This window comes from Pinus tabuliformis, chromosome 6 (genome assembly GCF_031772625.1).
Source record: "Pinus tabuliformis cultivar Carrire ecotype Pingquan chromosome 6, CPIR1, whole genome shotgun sequence".
NCBI lineage: Eukaryota > Viridiplantae > Streptophyta > Pinopsida > Pinales > Pinaceae > Pinus > Pinus tabuliformis.
Window position 1 is genome coordinate 2,051,535,965 of NC_142292.1, and position 16,871 is coordinate 2,051,552,835.

Below are 16,871 nucleotides of genomic sequence, written 5' to 3' on the forward strand. Positions count from 1 at the left end.
CTCCAAAAAGTTTCTTCATGGAATTTCCTTTTCAATTCTTTGCCTTCTGGTTTGTTAGACCAATTGCTTTGATTCCATTCATCACTGGAAAACATCTTTTGCAAGTTTCTATGTTGGGAAAGCATAGATTGCAATGTCAAAAAATGTGTAGCAAATCTAGTGATGGCAGGGCTAATAATATCCTTGCCCCCAGTGTGTTTCCTCATGAGGATCAAAACCAATGTATGATTGTAGATAAATTTTGTTATGCTTTTGGCATGATCTATAGTGTTTTTGACCCAATCTAATTTTCCAATATCCTCAAGCATGAGGTCTATGCAATGTGCAGCGCATGGGGTCCAAAATATGGTCTTGTGTTTTTCCTCTAACAGTTTACCAGCAAGAACATAGTTAGAGGCATTATCTATGATGATTTGAACAACATTAGCCACCCCCACCTCCTCAACAACCTGATCCAATAGCTGAAACAACAAGTGGCCATCTTTTATCTTATTAGATGCATCAACTGATTTTAAAAACATGGTTCCCTGTGGGCAGAAGACAAGAAAGTTTATGATGGTACGGTTTCTTTGAGCAGTCCATCCATCTGACATGATGGTACACTCTGTTCTTGCCCACGAGTCCCTGAACTCTTGCAAATACTCATTAATGGACTGAATTTCTTTCTGCAAACGAAACCCCCTTAGCTCATGCATAGTAGGGCCTTTGAAGCCTTTTCCAGCAGCATGTATGGCATCAAACATAGGCTCATAATATGGTGAACGAGCAGCATTAAAGGGGATATCAGCATCATACCACCATCTAGCTATGTAATCACAAGCAGTCTCCCTCAATTCTTTCTTCCAATGGTCATCTAAAGTGGGTTGCATTTGAGTTTTACTAACTTCAAGACCATGTGCATCTGATGGAGAGGAGGGAGTGAAATAACTTTTGATAGTCACATCACCCTTTTTCAAATTCATTCTACCCTTTCCCTTATCTTGAACAGAAGCAAAAGAGGGACGAACATATCGGAAAGGGTTGGATGCCTCAGTTTGAGGGATAGAGGAAGAACCCTCAAAATCATAGTGGGGGTTGGTAGCCATCATTTTTTGTATCTCCCTCTTCCTCCCAATTTCAGCCTGTATGTCTTTTTGCCTAGCCTTATCTTCTTTAAATTTCTCAAAGCTGGCCAACAAATTCTTTCTAATCTCCCTAATTTCTGGTGAGGTATATGGGGTAATTTGGCCTCTAATCCCTGCCAAGTGTTGTTTCAGCCTATTAATGCCCCCAGGACCTTCCTTAATTTTCCTATGGCAAAATTTGCATTGCATTTGACTATCAACCATTTCAACATATGCCCAAGCAGGATCTCTTGCTCTAGGTGCCATTTTTTGACTAGGAAATGAAAGAAAACAATCTGAAAATGACAAAAAAAAACATTGATTCAATGTTCATTTATTTGACAAAAAACACTCTCTAAGCTTTCTAGATATGCACCTAAAATTTACTAAGCAAAAACAGATTTATAGAGGTGGAAAAAAATACCTCCAGGCACAAACTGCCTCCTCAAGCTTGCTCCAAGAATCAGCTCCTCAATGCTGCTCCAAATGGCTGCCCAAGAAGCTCCTCACTCCAGTCTCCAGCTACAATGCTCCTCCAAGACTCCTCACTGCTGCTCCAAAACAAGCTCAAGAACTGCTCACTAACTCTCAAAGAAGACTCTCACTCAAATGCATAAGACTGTTGTGAGTGAATGAGAGCACTTGGGTGTGTTAAATAGGGTTTGGGAGGGGGAAATGGACCCCAAAAATCATTTAGCATATTCAAATAGCTGTTTGGGGTCCAAACCAAACATAAAACAGTTAAAAAATACATTAAAAAATGTTTATTTGTTTGTTGTTTACGCGCCTGGGCCGTTCCTTTGTGACTCAGCCGAGTCATATCGGAAACGGCCGAGTTGGCCGAGTCATGGGTGACTCAGCCAACCGGACCGTTTCCTAGGCCGGGTCACTCTCCAAGCTTCTGAAACGGATCAAGCCGGCCGTTTCGGTTTCGAAACGGTTGTTTCTTAAAACAGGGCTTTTATGAATACCTCCCTAGTTAAGAGGGAGTGTTGAAGAATGTGTAACTAGGTTCGGTATTCATAAATATGAAATTTGATTCTTGTATATTGCAAAATGAAAGAAAACTTATTATTATTTTTAGAGCATGGGTTTCATGCTCAAAGTCTTTTATTTTAGAGGTCAAGCACCCATTGAGTGCTTCTAGGATTAGTCCTAGGTCAAGAAGTCAAAAGAGTCGTTGTCATAAGTTGAAAACACCATCGGGCACATTATAACTCGTAAATAAAACTATTTTTGTCATTAAAAGTGTAAAAATAACCTTCAAGACCAAGTCGGCCTCTGACGAGCCATGTCTACCTTAAGAAGCCTATATAAAGGAGGGAACTCGACCTCCTTGGAAGACATTCATCACTCACTCATTCAAGCGAAGGAGGAAGACGAAGAAGGTAGTGAAGAAGTAAGAGGACAAAGAAGACTTGTTTCTGGGCTATTTCTCACTCACATGTGCAAAGGAAGGCTAGGGTTTTTGTTGTTGTTCTAGGGTTTTCCTTCTACGGGTTCGATCTTGAAGAAGGAAGAGAAAGAAGTTCGGGGAAGGTCACATTAGGCCATCCTCAAGCACCAAAAGTAGAAATCCAAGCAAAGGTCTGAAGAAGTCTTGGGAGGCTAGAATAAGCTCACACGTGTGGCAGTAGTGATCGCTGGGACAGTCGAAAATTTCAAACCTACAGTAGAGGCCGAAATTCTGAAGTTGGGGGTCGAAGTTGTGCTGCTGGAAGAGATTTGACTAGGTTTGACTTGGACAAAGGAAGCACATCATTCGGAAGGGTTGGAATTGGTCTTGGAGGGTATTAGTCTAGGTCTAGAGGTCTTACAATTCATCAATTGAAGAATTTATAAGAGAAGAGATTTGCGAGTTTTCCTCTCAAGTGAAGAGGTTTTGGCCCTCACTTGCAGCCTACATTTTGTGTTCTTGTACTTCTTGTTTTGGTAGTTGTTTGATGATATACAAACATAATAATAAGTAAAGAAGCTAATAAGTAAGAAAAAGTAAAAATATATCACAAGCAATTATCAAGAAAAGAGAAATCACTCTAATCATTGCCCTATATATTTCTCAACACCAATTACTTGTTATTACTGTTGACTTTTGTTCCAGACCTTGTCCTTTGTCATTATCACTATCATAGCCATATAACACTAACATATCGCAGGAGCAGCAAGAGGAGGACTCGAAGTCAGAGGAGCAACAACACTCAGAGGAGGAGGAGGAGGAGGAGGAGGAGGACACTGCGGGAGCATCAGCATCAACACCATCTGCTATAGATATAGGAGAGCATAGCCCCATACCTAGCACTCATTATTTGACATTAGGTGCAGAGGCAGGGTCAAGGCCCTCCTACTACTAGGGGCAGGCCTGGCAAACAGCCCATCATGTTTTCCCGTAAAAGGGGGAGAGGGCAGTGATTTCAAATAGATAGCTGCTAGTTTTATTTGTTGTGCTACATATAACTCATGATTATGAGATACTTTTATATATGTGATGTTATTTTGTATTGGTTCTCCACATTTGAGTCCTTAAATGGACAATTATCAGGGATCAGCAGGATTTGGTATTGCCTTTGATGTATCATTTCTATTTGACATCATATATATCAGTGTTTTCTTCATATTTATGTGCCAATGTGTTTATTTCATGTTGTTATTGCTTTATATGTTTAAAAATCTGAAGAAAAAAAATGAATATATTATGCATTTTTTATGCTTGCCGATATTTTGCCGATATTTTCGCCGATATTGCCGATAAGATATTTTCTGGACCCTCGCCGATATTTTCCCGATACCGATATTATCAACACTGTTCATTACTGTTGATAGTTGCTACATTATATCATTGTCCATACATGGCAAACATGAGCCATGGAAATATGCAGGCTACAAAGCAAGTGCAATCCATATAGGTATGTGAGTCATAAAGCAAATGCGAGACACAGAGGGTTAATACAAACCATGGAAAATATAGCAAGCCATGGAGAGTGATGCCATGTAGAAGAGATAACGATGCCATTTTTGGAGAGCAATACGATGTCATTGTTGGAGAGCAACCATAGAAGAGATAACAATATATATAGTGCAATGCCACAAAGAAAGCAAGCCAGTGTTGGAGAGTGAAACAATGCCACTCATTATAAATATGATGCCACACAAAGAGTATAGAAGCAACGACACATATAGAATATATATGCAAGCCTATGGATCATAGAACGAGCCATTGCAAGCTACAGGAATGTTAGAGATGTGGTACCACTGTTATACGCACCACATAGATATACAAGCGATGTCGTTCAGTATAATAACCATAGCGAGTTGAGCTAATGAGTATAATAATCATTGTGACTAGAGAGACTGTGTGATCTTGCTTTGATGCAGTCTAGAGATATATAGATATGAGTCATAGGAATAAATACGATCGATAAAAGAGGAATGTGAACTAGCCACAAAGTAAGCGAACCATACAGAAATGAATACGGGTTGTCATTAATACGAACCACAAAAAGGTTAATGCGAGCCATGTAAGCCATTGTGGGACATGAGCAAGCCATACATGAATATGAATCAAATTATTGTACTTCAATGCCATAGAATATAAGATGAGCTACAGAAACCTCACGAGCAAATACAGAAATCATCTCCAAGAAGACACTCGCACTTACTAGGATATTGTATGTCAAACCACCCACAAATTCAAATTTAGCTCATAATAACATATTTTTCCTTAATGGTTGCTTTGCCCAAATTTTGTGCCAGATTAAATAATAATATTTCTTCTTCCAATTGAATTCTCTTTGGTGCATTTGGGTTCCTATGGGAAATTCGTCCCATAGCTTCCCTAACTTTCAACATATTTGACATGCGTTGACTTTGGTTTGTTTCTCTGCTTAACCGAGCTCTTGTCTGTTTTTGGTGGCCGAGATTCTTCATGGTTCATTGACTGTCTTTGACCGAGACTTTGCTCTTTTTTGGGCTTGTTGACCAAGATTTGACTTGCAGTCAACTTTTGTGATTTCACCGAGACTATTTCTCTCTCATTTGACTGCTTTGACTTGGCACTTATTAAGGTCAGAAGATTGAGATCTTGTTTGGAATATTTTGGTGTACATTTTGATGAACTGGGTTCTCTCTCATAAGGAAAGATTCGTTGTGTTTTCCCCTTGTGGGTTTTGCCTTGGTTGCTGACCTAAATTTTGGTGTCTCTTGTCTTATATTGTTTACTGCGATCTCTATTGCTCTTTTAAAGAATTTAATGGTTGAAATTTTTCATGTATAACTACTTAATAACTGGAATACTCTAAAGATGTCAAATTGTATCATTGGAAGCAGTTATCAGTTTGAAAAAATATAGTAGTCTTGCTTGCACTATAAAATCAACAAAGGTAGCCCTAAGAATATATTCTTTTTTCTTGCTAAGTTGTGAGTCCTAAGATGACTACACACTTAACCTTTGGCTTGAGAAACTGCAACCCAAGGGCATCTAAGCCATCAAAATCACTTGGGGATCGCACTTGGCCATGGCCACACCAACCCTGCATGGTTGGATTTTTGCCCACGGAGTTTCAAACCAGTGACCTTCACATCAAGGAGTGCCTCAACAGTACACCCCATCACTGTCTATTCTATACCATGTGGGAGATAACCCTAAGAATATCATTTGTCACTAATTTGCACAATAACATCCTCCTCTTGTACAGTAAAAAGTATTTATTCTCTAACTTAAAGAGTGATTTCAAAGTGTTGATATATACTTCTGTTGTATCATATCATATAGCAGATTTCAGTACTCTTAAATTGGCTCCTGCCCTCATTATTAAGTGGTGATCATCCCTAGATTTCTAGTCAATATTGTTAGGCATTCTATCACTTGATTAGCACTGGTCTATCTAACTTTGTATTGAGGTGTTTTGTTGGTAAAGTGAATTGTACTTTACAAGCTTGTTTCACTGTTTAGGATACTTCAAACTTGTCATGGCTTCAAGGAGCTAGCCTAAAGTGAAGGGGAGATTGTACTGAGGTGACAGTGGTATGTTTCCCAAGTATGTCTACCCTACTCTCTCCCTCCACATAAAGTGCTCCTCACACATTAAAAGTACAGCGGAAGGACAATAGAGAACAAGTTTGGAGCAACCAACAAAATGAGGTCTTCTAAATCATTAAAGTACAAGGAATGTGGGTGAGAGTGGGAAACCCTATGTTACTCCTCTCATAATGTGTATGGCATCAATGTTTCCCATTTTCCTATTAATCTTGCCAACAATCATCTCATAAAAGGGTCATAACATATGAGATAACAAATTCAACCCACTAAATAACTTTTTCAGTGCCCATCATCCCTTTCATGCTCTTCCCTTCCCCTTGCAAACATTTAGTGTTCCGAAACCTTGGCTTTCATTTTATTTTACCCACATTTATATTATTTAATCTTAATCTAAAAATATAATGTCTAGATTCTAAAATTATGTTGCCCATTTTCTATAACAAGAATGACAATCACATACTTCATAAACTATCAACAAGCAGCATACTTTATGAAACCAGCATTCATGTCAAAAGAAAAGTATTCAATAAATTTCCGAATGCTTATTGTAAGACTCAAAAGGTGCAGATATTGTTGCTCAAAATATATTACATGAAGTAAGTAAATACTACAATCTTAAAAATCTGAGCAAAATAATTGCAAGTCTGATACAACTTAGAATCAAACAACAAGCCTAACATCTAATGTAAATTTGAAATCGAACTTACACTGAATTGATCGGCACGACGACGTTGTGAAGCCAAGAAATGCAGCCTCATGCTTGCTATTTTGTCATACTCTACGTAAAGCACAAAACATGTCCATGCTGAAAACACATACGCCATTAATAGATGAGCCCAAAACCTGCCATGCAAAAAGAAATAGGCAAGGTTAGAATCAAAAGCAGGACTAAACTGAACCCAGCACTGAGAAACAACATTTAATGTTATAAACAGACAAGAATATAAGCAGTATTAATAATTTTATCCAGTACATTCAAGCAAATCACACATGTGTAAAAGAATGCCATATTTCAGGGACTTGATTTATAAGTCAAGTAAATTTAGTTTCTACTACTCTAGAGCTCACAAATGAAATTATAAATAAAACAAAGCCTCGTGCACTACAATTCTAGTAAAAAGAATCTGTTCCTGGTCGCAAAACAGTTTCCACTGATATTTTTTGTGGCTCTCTTTTGTTCATTACACTGTCACTGTACATAAAAGCTATGAAACAAGACAACTGCTCTTGTAAAGACAATTAAATCAAAAATATGACAGATTTACATAAATTAACGTAACAAAATGATTTATGGGAACATATCATCAACAATATAATATCAAAAATTGCTAATGCAAAAAGTAACCGAAATGGGCAGAAAGTGAGTTTCTTTAAGAATCGCTACACATTATAGATGTAAAATATGTGCTCTTAACAACAGGAAATTAATACACTAGTAAGCACTGCCTTTTTTTCAGTCCAAGGCTTACAAAAATTCAAGCCAAAATGATGCCCAGATGGGCAGTCCAAGTAAAGATGGACCCAAACTTTCTGGTTGTCCTAACTCTCTGAAGCAGAAACAGAATCACAGATGTGTTGTGGATGACACAAATTATATAAATTGGAACTAATTACTACCAAATGGTGAGGATATGAATTTTAGGGAAACGATAGGTTTGCTGGAATACTACTGTTCTAAGGTCTTTGACAGATTTATTTAGAACACTCTTAAATTGATGGCAAAAGATACCATATAATTTCCTCTTTGATGCAAATATCTCATGTGACTAATGGTTTGGATGAGTTCTATGCTATTCACACATATGATCTAAAACTAACCAAGTTGTTCTACATCTCATATAGTCAGGATAATGAACTGAGTTTCGTGGATCTTTATATGCTACAATGTTTGAGGGTTGATCGATCTAATCATTTACAAAAGAAGTTCATAGTTGAAGCATCTAGATTGTTCATGATATGATAATTTATGGCCAGATTTAAGCTCTAATTACAACATATATCAGGTGCACTATTCAATACTCATGGTACTTACAAAAGAACTTCAAATCTCAAGCATCTGGATTGTTCATGATATGATAGTTTACGGACTGATTTGAGCTCTAATTAAAACATATATCAGGTGCACTATTCAATTCTAATGGTACTTTATTTGAGTCATAATTCTAAGAACGATAGAAACAAGATCCATGGGTATGATGAATTATAACAATGTTGATCATAATTGAATCCGCTTCAAAGATTGGATCTCTTTCTTTTTTATGTTCCAAGGGGCATAATTTGTGTTTAAGCACTGACGTAAATGCAATCAACCTTTCTACATGCTTAAGCACACTGAAACAACTTGGGCATGTGGGAATTTATTACAACAACCTCATTTCTCCTTAATACCACATTGGCATAGCACATATAATCATTCACTTATGGAACAATGAGATGATGGTATATTTCTGACTTAAGTGTGTTGATGGACGAAGATCATTTGTTGCATTGTGATTTCCTGTTGATTTTTGAACTGGAAGGGATGGTTGTTGCAAGCCATAAAGCACATCAAGCAATCTTAAATTACAAAGCACTGATTAATTTTAATAATCTGTTTAGATTGTTTTGATGACATGTTAATTTGAGGAGCAATTTTCAGTGGTAGAATTTCCTTCAAACATGGGATTTCAATGATTCCAATAATTCACATGCTACAATGAGCACTTGTCACAAATCCATTTTTCACTATGCCATTTAACTAAGCCTTCCCAGCACTCTATACACCGGTCCAAGGTTTATTCTCAATCCACATCTTGGAAATTTGTGTTATATTAGTTAACCACACTAGCACTTTGCACACTTATCTCAATCTTAACTTATAGAAATATTATCATGTGATAAGTAAAAATCATTATAAGCTAATTGGTCTCCCACTCCTATACAATTTAGCTTGATTGAAATTTGGCCATAGGGACTCCCCCTAGGAAAGGATACCTCTTTCCATAGTTTGAAGTTGGGGGCACGGCCACTGAAGTAACAATGGGAGGAGGCCTAAGTGTCTATGTATGCAAAAGTCACCAAATTTCTCTCTATGATACTTGCTCAAGCATGAGTAAGCTGCTATTGTAACTTAGCCAAAGTCTAACTTAGGAAAATCACATAATTAGTTATGTTGGCAATTGAGCTAAAGAAACTTAGGAAACGTAAATTATTTACTTTAGTGACTGTGTTTTAATCTCAACCATTGATCTCAAGGGAGGCAAGATCTAATCTCGGCCATCCATCAATTTGAAGATTAGGGTTAGGGTTTTAGCTCAATAAAAAGTTATAAAATCAAGGCTAAGGAGACAAGAAAGACACACCATGCAATGACACCAAACATAGAGAATTCACAAGTGAGTGAGATACTCAAGTGTGTCTGGTGTAGCATAGGAGATCCAGATTAGCCAAGCAAATCAAGGATGAATCTAGGGTTTCATCAAGAGAAATTGATCCAAGGTATGTTGTATATGTATTTTCATCAGTTGGGCCATTATCCCAAGATGGGAGCCTAAGTAGGTTATGATGAAGAATTAATGAAAAAGTGATTACATTGGGCAAAATTTGTATGTCAAGGTGCGAGGTTCGTATAGGGGTCACATTCAGTTGTGACCGTATGAGCAACCTAGCTTATTTTGCAAGCGTAGGGATGTACAAAACAATTCCACATGCTACATGGGGTGGAAAGAAAAATTAAAATAAAAAATTGATGTTGAGTAAAGTTAATGTTTAATCTATATATATAAGAGGGGGGCAAGGTTGAGTGGCTGGCCGACAGGGGGTAGACTCAGGGGTAAGGGAGTCAACAGGAGGTCAAACTGCGAAAGGAACCAAAAGATGTAGCAGTTGTCGAGACCAAGAGAGGTTTGAGGGATAGGACTTAGACAAAAAAGTCGAGGTCGAAGCTCGAAAAGATGACCATCGAGTAGTGAAGTATGCGCATAGGATTGTTGCGAGTTGGGCAAAAGAAATAATTTGTGTGGAATAGGGCTAGACTATCGGCAGAGGTTGCTGAGCAAGTGCAGGGCATGAAGGGTCATTTGACCAGAATGGAAAATTGCAAGCAGAGTGTAGGCTATAGGTCACAGGGACAGTAGCACAACCCATGAAGGAGAAAGATGGTTGAGCAGCAGAACTTATGAGCACAGGGAAGTCGCAACCCAAGACAGTAGGGAGTTGTGTGAAGTTAAAGCTAGTGCAACTAGTGTTATTGGCAGAGGTCAGCCCTGAGAGTGAGACCATACCAATCAAGGTCGTGACAGCAGACTAATTTTGGGGTGAGCAGTTTTTGTCACTTGAGATTTGGTGAAGATGATTGTCGTGGGTACTATAGGTTTGAAGACAGGTTGAACAAAGCCTCAAATTTTTTGCCTTGGAAGGATAGGGTCACCCTGGTTCTCAAGGAAAATGATCTTTGGGAGATTGTTGAGAAGGTGATCCCAGAGATAGCAAATGTTAAGGAGAAGGCGACTCTATCTAAGAGGGAGATAAAATCACAAAGAGTAGTCTTGGATACAGTGAAGAACTATTTGATCCATCCTAAGTCACCTGACACGGGGATTCGGGACACGTAGGATTCGGGATTCGTGGTGTCAGATTCGGGACACGCTGACCCCCCGGAACAGGACACGTTACGACACGTTATATATTATTTTATTAAAAATATATATATATATATATACATTAAAAATTAGATATTAGCATATTTCTTATACAAATTTTAATTAATGATATAATGAGTCACATGCTATATCTAATGTGATGTTAGATATAAAGTTAAATACTAGATAACTATAAAAAAAAAAAAAAAATATTGCATTAAAATTCATTAAACTAAAAATCATCCTCAAAGTTGCTAAAAACAATCATATTCCTTACTCTCTTTATATTTACTAAAATTAGAGTTGAACCAATACATATGCTTTACTAAAATTAAACCTGAACCAAATACATATGTTTTACTAAAATTAGATCTGAACCAATACATATTTTGAGCTTCCCGAACATCGGGCTAGGGATCCTGTACGTGCAGGTGGTGCTTTCACCGAATTTCAACAAGAGAAAATCATGTTTTAAGTATCCCGACGTGTGGACGGCCTACATTCTCAATTTCTCATACTCGTCTTCACATGGATCATCGTACTCTCTCTAATTAGATGCACTGCTGACACCGCCTGGACCATGGTCACTTCAATCCGCACTTCAATCAATCCCACTACAGATGCTTATTATTTTTATTTGTCTGTCAATGGGTTACAGGTCGATTCTCCTCGCTCAGCGCTGAGAGTCCGCTCCTTGTCTCGCCGCAACAACACAACTTGCCGCACCAACTGTCTTTGCATACCCGTCAACCAAGCCGTTTAAAACCTAGCAAAACGAATCAGAAAGACAGGACACGCACAAAAATCGTGACACGATTTGGGAAAATTGCGGCACGTTAGTGACACGACGTGTCAGAAAATGACACGACGTGCCCTTCAATTTGGACACGAATCCGACCAGAATCGTGTCGGATTCGACCGATTCGGGATTCGCCAGGGGGTATGAACGAATCCGGTTTCTTAGGATCCATCACTTGTCCGAGAAGAAGTCAACCAAAGAGATTTTCGATGCTCTAGTGGGTTTATACCAAAGTAAGATTGTTAATAGGAAAATGGTGTTGAGGAACAAGCTCCAACGTACATAGATGACCAAATCTAACACAGTGACAAGTTACCTAATGAAGATCACTCAGATCTGTGATCAACTTGCAAAGGTGGGGTAAAAGGTGGACGATGTAGAGTTAGTAAATGTGGCATTGAATGACTTCCCAAAGACATAGGATCCATTCTTCAAAGGAGTCTATGCTCAAGAGAACAAGCCATCATTTGAGAGGCCATAAAAGGATTACATTCAAGAGAAGATGAGCATGTAGTCAAAGGCCAAGCCCAACAAGCAGATAGATGACAAGGATGTGGCTCTTGTCAATAAGACAATAAAGAGCAAGGGAAAAGGTTCAAGGAGGAGTGAGTAGTCAATTGTGAAATTTTCTTTGAATTGCAGCAACTGGAAATTTATTCTTCTAACTGATTAATTATGTAGTTTATTTTCTATGGAAAACAACGAATAAATCACACAGCAATTCTTCACAAATAAAAAAGTTGCAGAAAATAAAATGTTGGAAACTGAGAAAATGCTAGCACACATAAAAATTTGACACGGATATTTTTAGACAAATGTCCCTGGAAAATCCCAATGCGGAAAAACCATGGTAGCAAATGAGGGTTTTATTATTATATGCAATAGTGAAATTTTGAGTACGATCTACATGCCCAAAATTGGCAATCCTCTACAAGATAATCTGGCCAAAAATTAGTAAGACAACTTTTGTCTCACCCGACACTGATCCAATTCCAAAATTGGCACAAACAGGCCACTCGAACTACCCCCGCGTCAACCTCTACGCAAGCCAAACTCGCACTACCTGGAAACTGCTTTGATCAAGACGTCCAGCCCAGCTTAGCCTCTTTGAATGACTCGCCTCACATTCTGGAATTTCTCCCAGCATCCAACGACTGAATTGATCCTCCCTCCAGTTGAATCGAACTCCTCCTCTGAAGTTTCTTGCACAGTGCCTGTGCAACCTCACTAAGGAAAACTCAACCATCCTACAACTAACTCTCTGGAACTGGAATCACTATCTTTGCCCTTCACTGACTCTGCTTCCCCTCTAGCTCGAACTCCTCTTCCTTGCTCAGTTGTTGCTGCTGGATAGCTCGATCTGCCAAGGAAAATCAATCTCAAGTGTCAAGTGTGTCTTGCTCCAACCCCATCGACCTCCTCTTATAATCTCCCATTGGCTCACCAAGACCATGATTAAATCTTCATCAACGACTAAGATCATCTCTAAGTCGACTGTTATGGGCCATTTTTTCGCATCTGGTCAATAGGGCCTTCAACGAGACCTATTCACATCCTTCAACATATTGTCATCATCCTTGCAAAAAGCCCTAGTCATGTTCCCTTCATCCCCTAAAGTTTCAGCCCTAAACTGCATCATCTGAGCCAGTTTGACGACCAACACTCCCTGTAAGCCTACTGGGTGCTTTCACCAACAAGTTGCTCCAATATGGCCTGCGGCCTGCGTTGGTCACCAGTAGGTTGCTCCCCTTTGCACCTGCGTTGATTCGAAAAGTCCGAGACAATGATTGGGATTCCGGAAGCTTCCTCTTCTAGGAGTTTCCAAAAGTTGTTTTAACTACTTACCTTGGATAAAACATTCGGATCCTATCCTTCCCTACATTGGAGTTTTCACCACTTATCCTTCGATCCTATCCCTCCATCAAAGGTGGATCTCTTACCTTAGAATGGTAAGTGGATAAGAACTCCCAACTTACCCTACTCCTCTATTTATTTACCTCATTCCACAAGCACCTAGTTAGTTTTTTGGGGTTGGCTTTTGGAGAGTGATTATGCCCTTATGTTGTTGTGGTGAGTGGTTATTATCTCATGCATTTAGGGTGATTGGAGGTGCATATTGTGACAAGGAAAGTAAAGTCAACAACTTGGAGGAGCTCTTCTACAAGATCAACTGCTACTTATGGTTGCAATCTCCTTCCATTTATATTAATGCAAAGAATTCATTGTTTTCCTATATGTGATGTTATTTAATATCTTGTTGATCTATTGAATAACGTACTTAGATGATACTGCATAGATCTCGTAGTTTCTTGGCTTGTGTTATCTGACTGTGCAGGTTCTAATTTTGGCATTCAAATCTGGAATTGGAGCTTCCAAGCTAAAGAAGGAGCGAAGTGTGCGAAGGATTCTAGGTAGGCCTCACTCTGTCATTTATTTACTTTAAGGAAAAGCATTGTGTTCCTTGTCTCTCTGTTGTTCTAGATTAGCCACCAACTAGGGGAGATACTTTTGTCCACAATCATAAATCTCGTACAACAAATTGGCGACCATACTGGGGAACGGAGCATTCCCTTGGTGGTATCCTTGTCCATTGTGTTTGATTACCTCCTTAACAGATCTTTATTGTATCATCCAATCAAGAATAGACCGAGGAAGTGATTTCATTAAGCCTTTTTGCAAATTTTGTGTTGAAATTATCTTTCCCAAGCCCAACACAACCCTTGTGCCTTTGACAGAGCGTTGCACCTCACCCTGGCCCACTCTGCACCAGTGTTGAAACGCATTGGTGCCTCTTCTGCACCAACGTTGGCCTCTATTTTTGCATGAATTTTGCCTTGGTTCTTGAGCCTCTCTTTGGTCTACCTACTCCCAGTTGAACTTCACTGAGTCTTCAGTGCCTTGTGGTCTCTCATAAGCCTCTGTTTGGTTTGCATTTGTGTTGTTTGCTATGTTGCTAGAAAACGTGGGTTCGGGGATTGGGGCGTCATTCTTTGAAACAGGGTGCGTGGGTTCATCGGGGGTAAATTATAATTTATTTATAAAATATATAAATATTATATTTTATAATTATAATATATATGAATTTGTATATTTTTCAACTTTGAACAAGAAAACTAAAATATTTATGATTTAAACTTTAAATATTTAAACATGCACATCATTAAACATTCAACATTCACAATGAAATTTCAAAATTTCTAGTTTGATATCAAGTGCAAATTGGAGTTTACATATTAATAAGAATCATGATATATGTCCATTGTCATACTGCATTCAAAATTTCCTTAAGGCATCTCCAAACAAGAACTAGGAAATTTTAAAATACTAAAAATAGCTTCCTCAAGCCATGTCATCAGCACCACTTAGATGTTCAGTTAGCATGCTCTCCGGGTAGGAATCACTCTCATCTTGAGGCTCCTACTCATCCATAGCAACTGGAGGTAGCTCAATAAGGCCATCTGGTTGTATCTCCTCGTCCACACACATAAAATCATTTGTGTATTGGTCCCATCTCTTGAAAGGACCCTCCTTGTACCCAGGGTCTTTTCAAGATATGAGGCGAAGTGTGCTATGATTGTACACTAAGTTCTCTGCCTTCTTTGAGCCCAACTTATTTCTCTTTTCTGAATGGATAAAGACATAAATACTCCAATTCCTCTCACAAGATGAACAACTAGCTACCTAGAATATTAGGGGAAGCCCATTAAATTAATTAAAAATTTAAAAATAAAAACTAAAATGAACCCCCAAGAACCTGATTTCAGGGTTCCAGGTACCCATCATCAAGGTTCTTTGTACCCCTCAAGGCAGAAGAACCCAAATTTTTTTAATGGAAAACTCGATTCTTCATAGAAGAATTCTCAGAATAACCCGTACCTAAATCCGGTACTTGGGGACGAGAACCAGGGACAGGTTCGAGAACCCCACCCCCGGGTTCGCGAACCCATGCAACATAGGTTGTTTGCCTTTGGTAAGAATTAGTTTTGATTTTTCTTTGTTCTTATCATTTGGTCGCTTGCAAACTGATTTCGTTTGATTGTTGGTCGCTTGGATGAATTGTTGTTCTAGTCTTTATTTTGAATAGTGTAATTGAACATTTTTCGTCTTAGTTTTCTTCAATTCGAAAATTAAGCGCGGTGAAAAGAAAAAAATTGCATCGGCATTTAGGGTTTTGCATGTGCATTAGCATAGGAACAGTTGCATTGGAAAGGAAATTGCATCTTGCATCTTGTTTGCTACATATTGTGTGTTGCATCTTGATTGTTTCTTCCCTTAGCTAGATTTTCATTGAAAGAGAAAGGATTTATATTTTCTCATGCTAGATTTGCATTTTAGTATATTCACGTGATATTCATGGTGAGCCCTAAAACTAAACCATAATAATAATAAAAACAGTGAAATTTATTGAATCAACCTAAGGAGCATTTGAAACTTAACGACACACATAAAGGTCTAGGCTAGAGATGTGTTCCGGCATCTTTCAAGGTAGGAGTTGTCGTTGTTTGCCAGCATTGCATTCTGGGGGTGATATCTCGTTCCACATACATAAGCGTATAGGATCATTCTCCACATACATTCAGGGGTGTTGGACGATGCTCCACGCATGAAAAGTATATGGAAATGCTCTCATCGAATGGTTACGCATTAGACAGCACTACTACGGACTGCACTCCCACATACTGTCGAATATATTTTGGTAGTCCCCTATAGATTGTTATCCATCCACAGGTAACCGAGTCGACCGCCTTGTATACCATGATACACCGAACACAGCATTCGGGGAGATTGCCTGCACGTACATTATGTCCTTGGTTCGCTAAGGTGTATATTGCAGTTCATGTTTGCTTGGTAAACCTTTATGTCCTATTACCCCTTCATTTTGTTTGTGTCCTTAATTTCTGAAATCAATTAATTGATCGCGAAACAACATCCTCCCCATGGAACAACTCCTTAGTGGATCTTAGGTTGAGACTAATGGCAACAGTTCCAAAGTCTACACATCCAACGAACCCCTCTGACGAGAATCCTGGTCCTTTTCCTTCGTTTGGAAACATTGGCGCTCCTTATATGGCAACATTGTCTCTTCCGGAATTTACCATTAGTTTGCTAGTTTGGTTGTTTTCGACCCCTATGGTTCCGAATGTCCAAACTGCTTCTCAATCGAGTTCTCCTCTACCTGAAAAACATCAGCCTCATGTTGATCCTAAAGTTGACCCTTTGCCTTCTTCACCTATTGTTTCTTTATCCCTTTCTTCCTCTTCGTCTGGTGAAAGTCTTGATTCTAGTAACCAGGAAGCTAAGAAGAAGAAGAGAAG

The 16,871-nt window shown here is 38.7% G+C and overlaps 1 protein-coding gene across 6 annotated transcripts in view; it reads right to left on the reverse strand.

Annotated features, from left to right (window-relative positions):
- Window positions 1–16,871, reverse strand: part of LOC149267472 (hyperosmolality-gated Ca2+ permeable channel 1.5-like) — a 292,293-nt gene that overhangs the window by 150,092 nt on the left and 125,330 nt on the right. For all 6 annotated transcript variants that reach the window (XM_089433173.1, XM_089433142.1, XM_089433149.1 and 3 more), the window contains one exon: window positions 6,846–6,981. In XM_089433173.1, coding sequence (XP_089289299.1) covers window positions 6,846–6,981 — 136 coding nt within the window. The remainder of the gene's footprint in view (window positions 1–6,845; window positions 6,982–16,871) is intronic.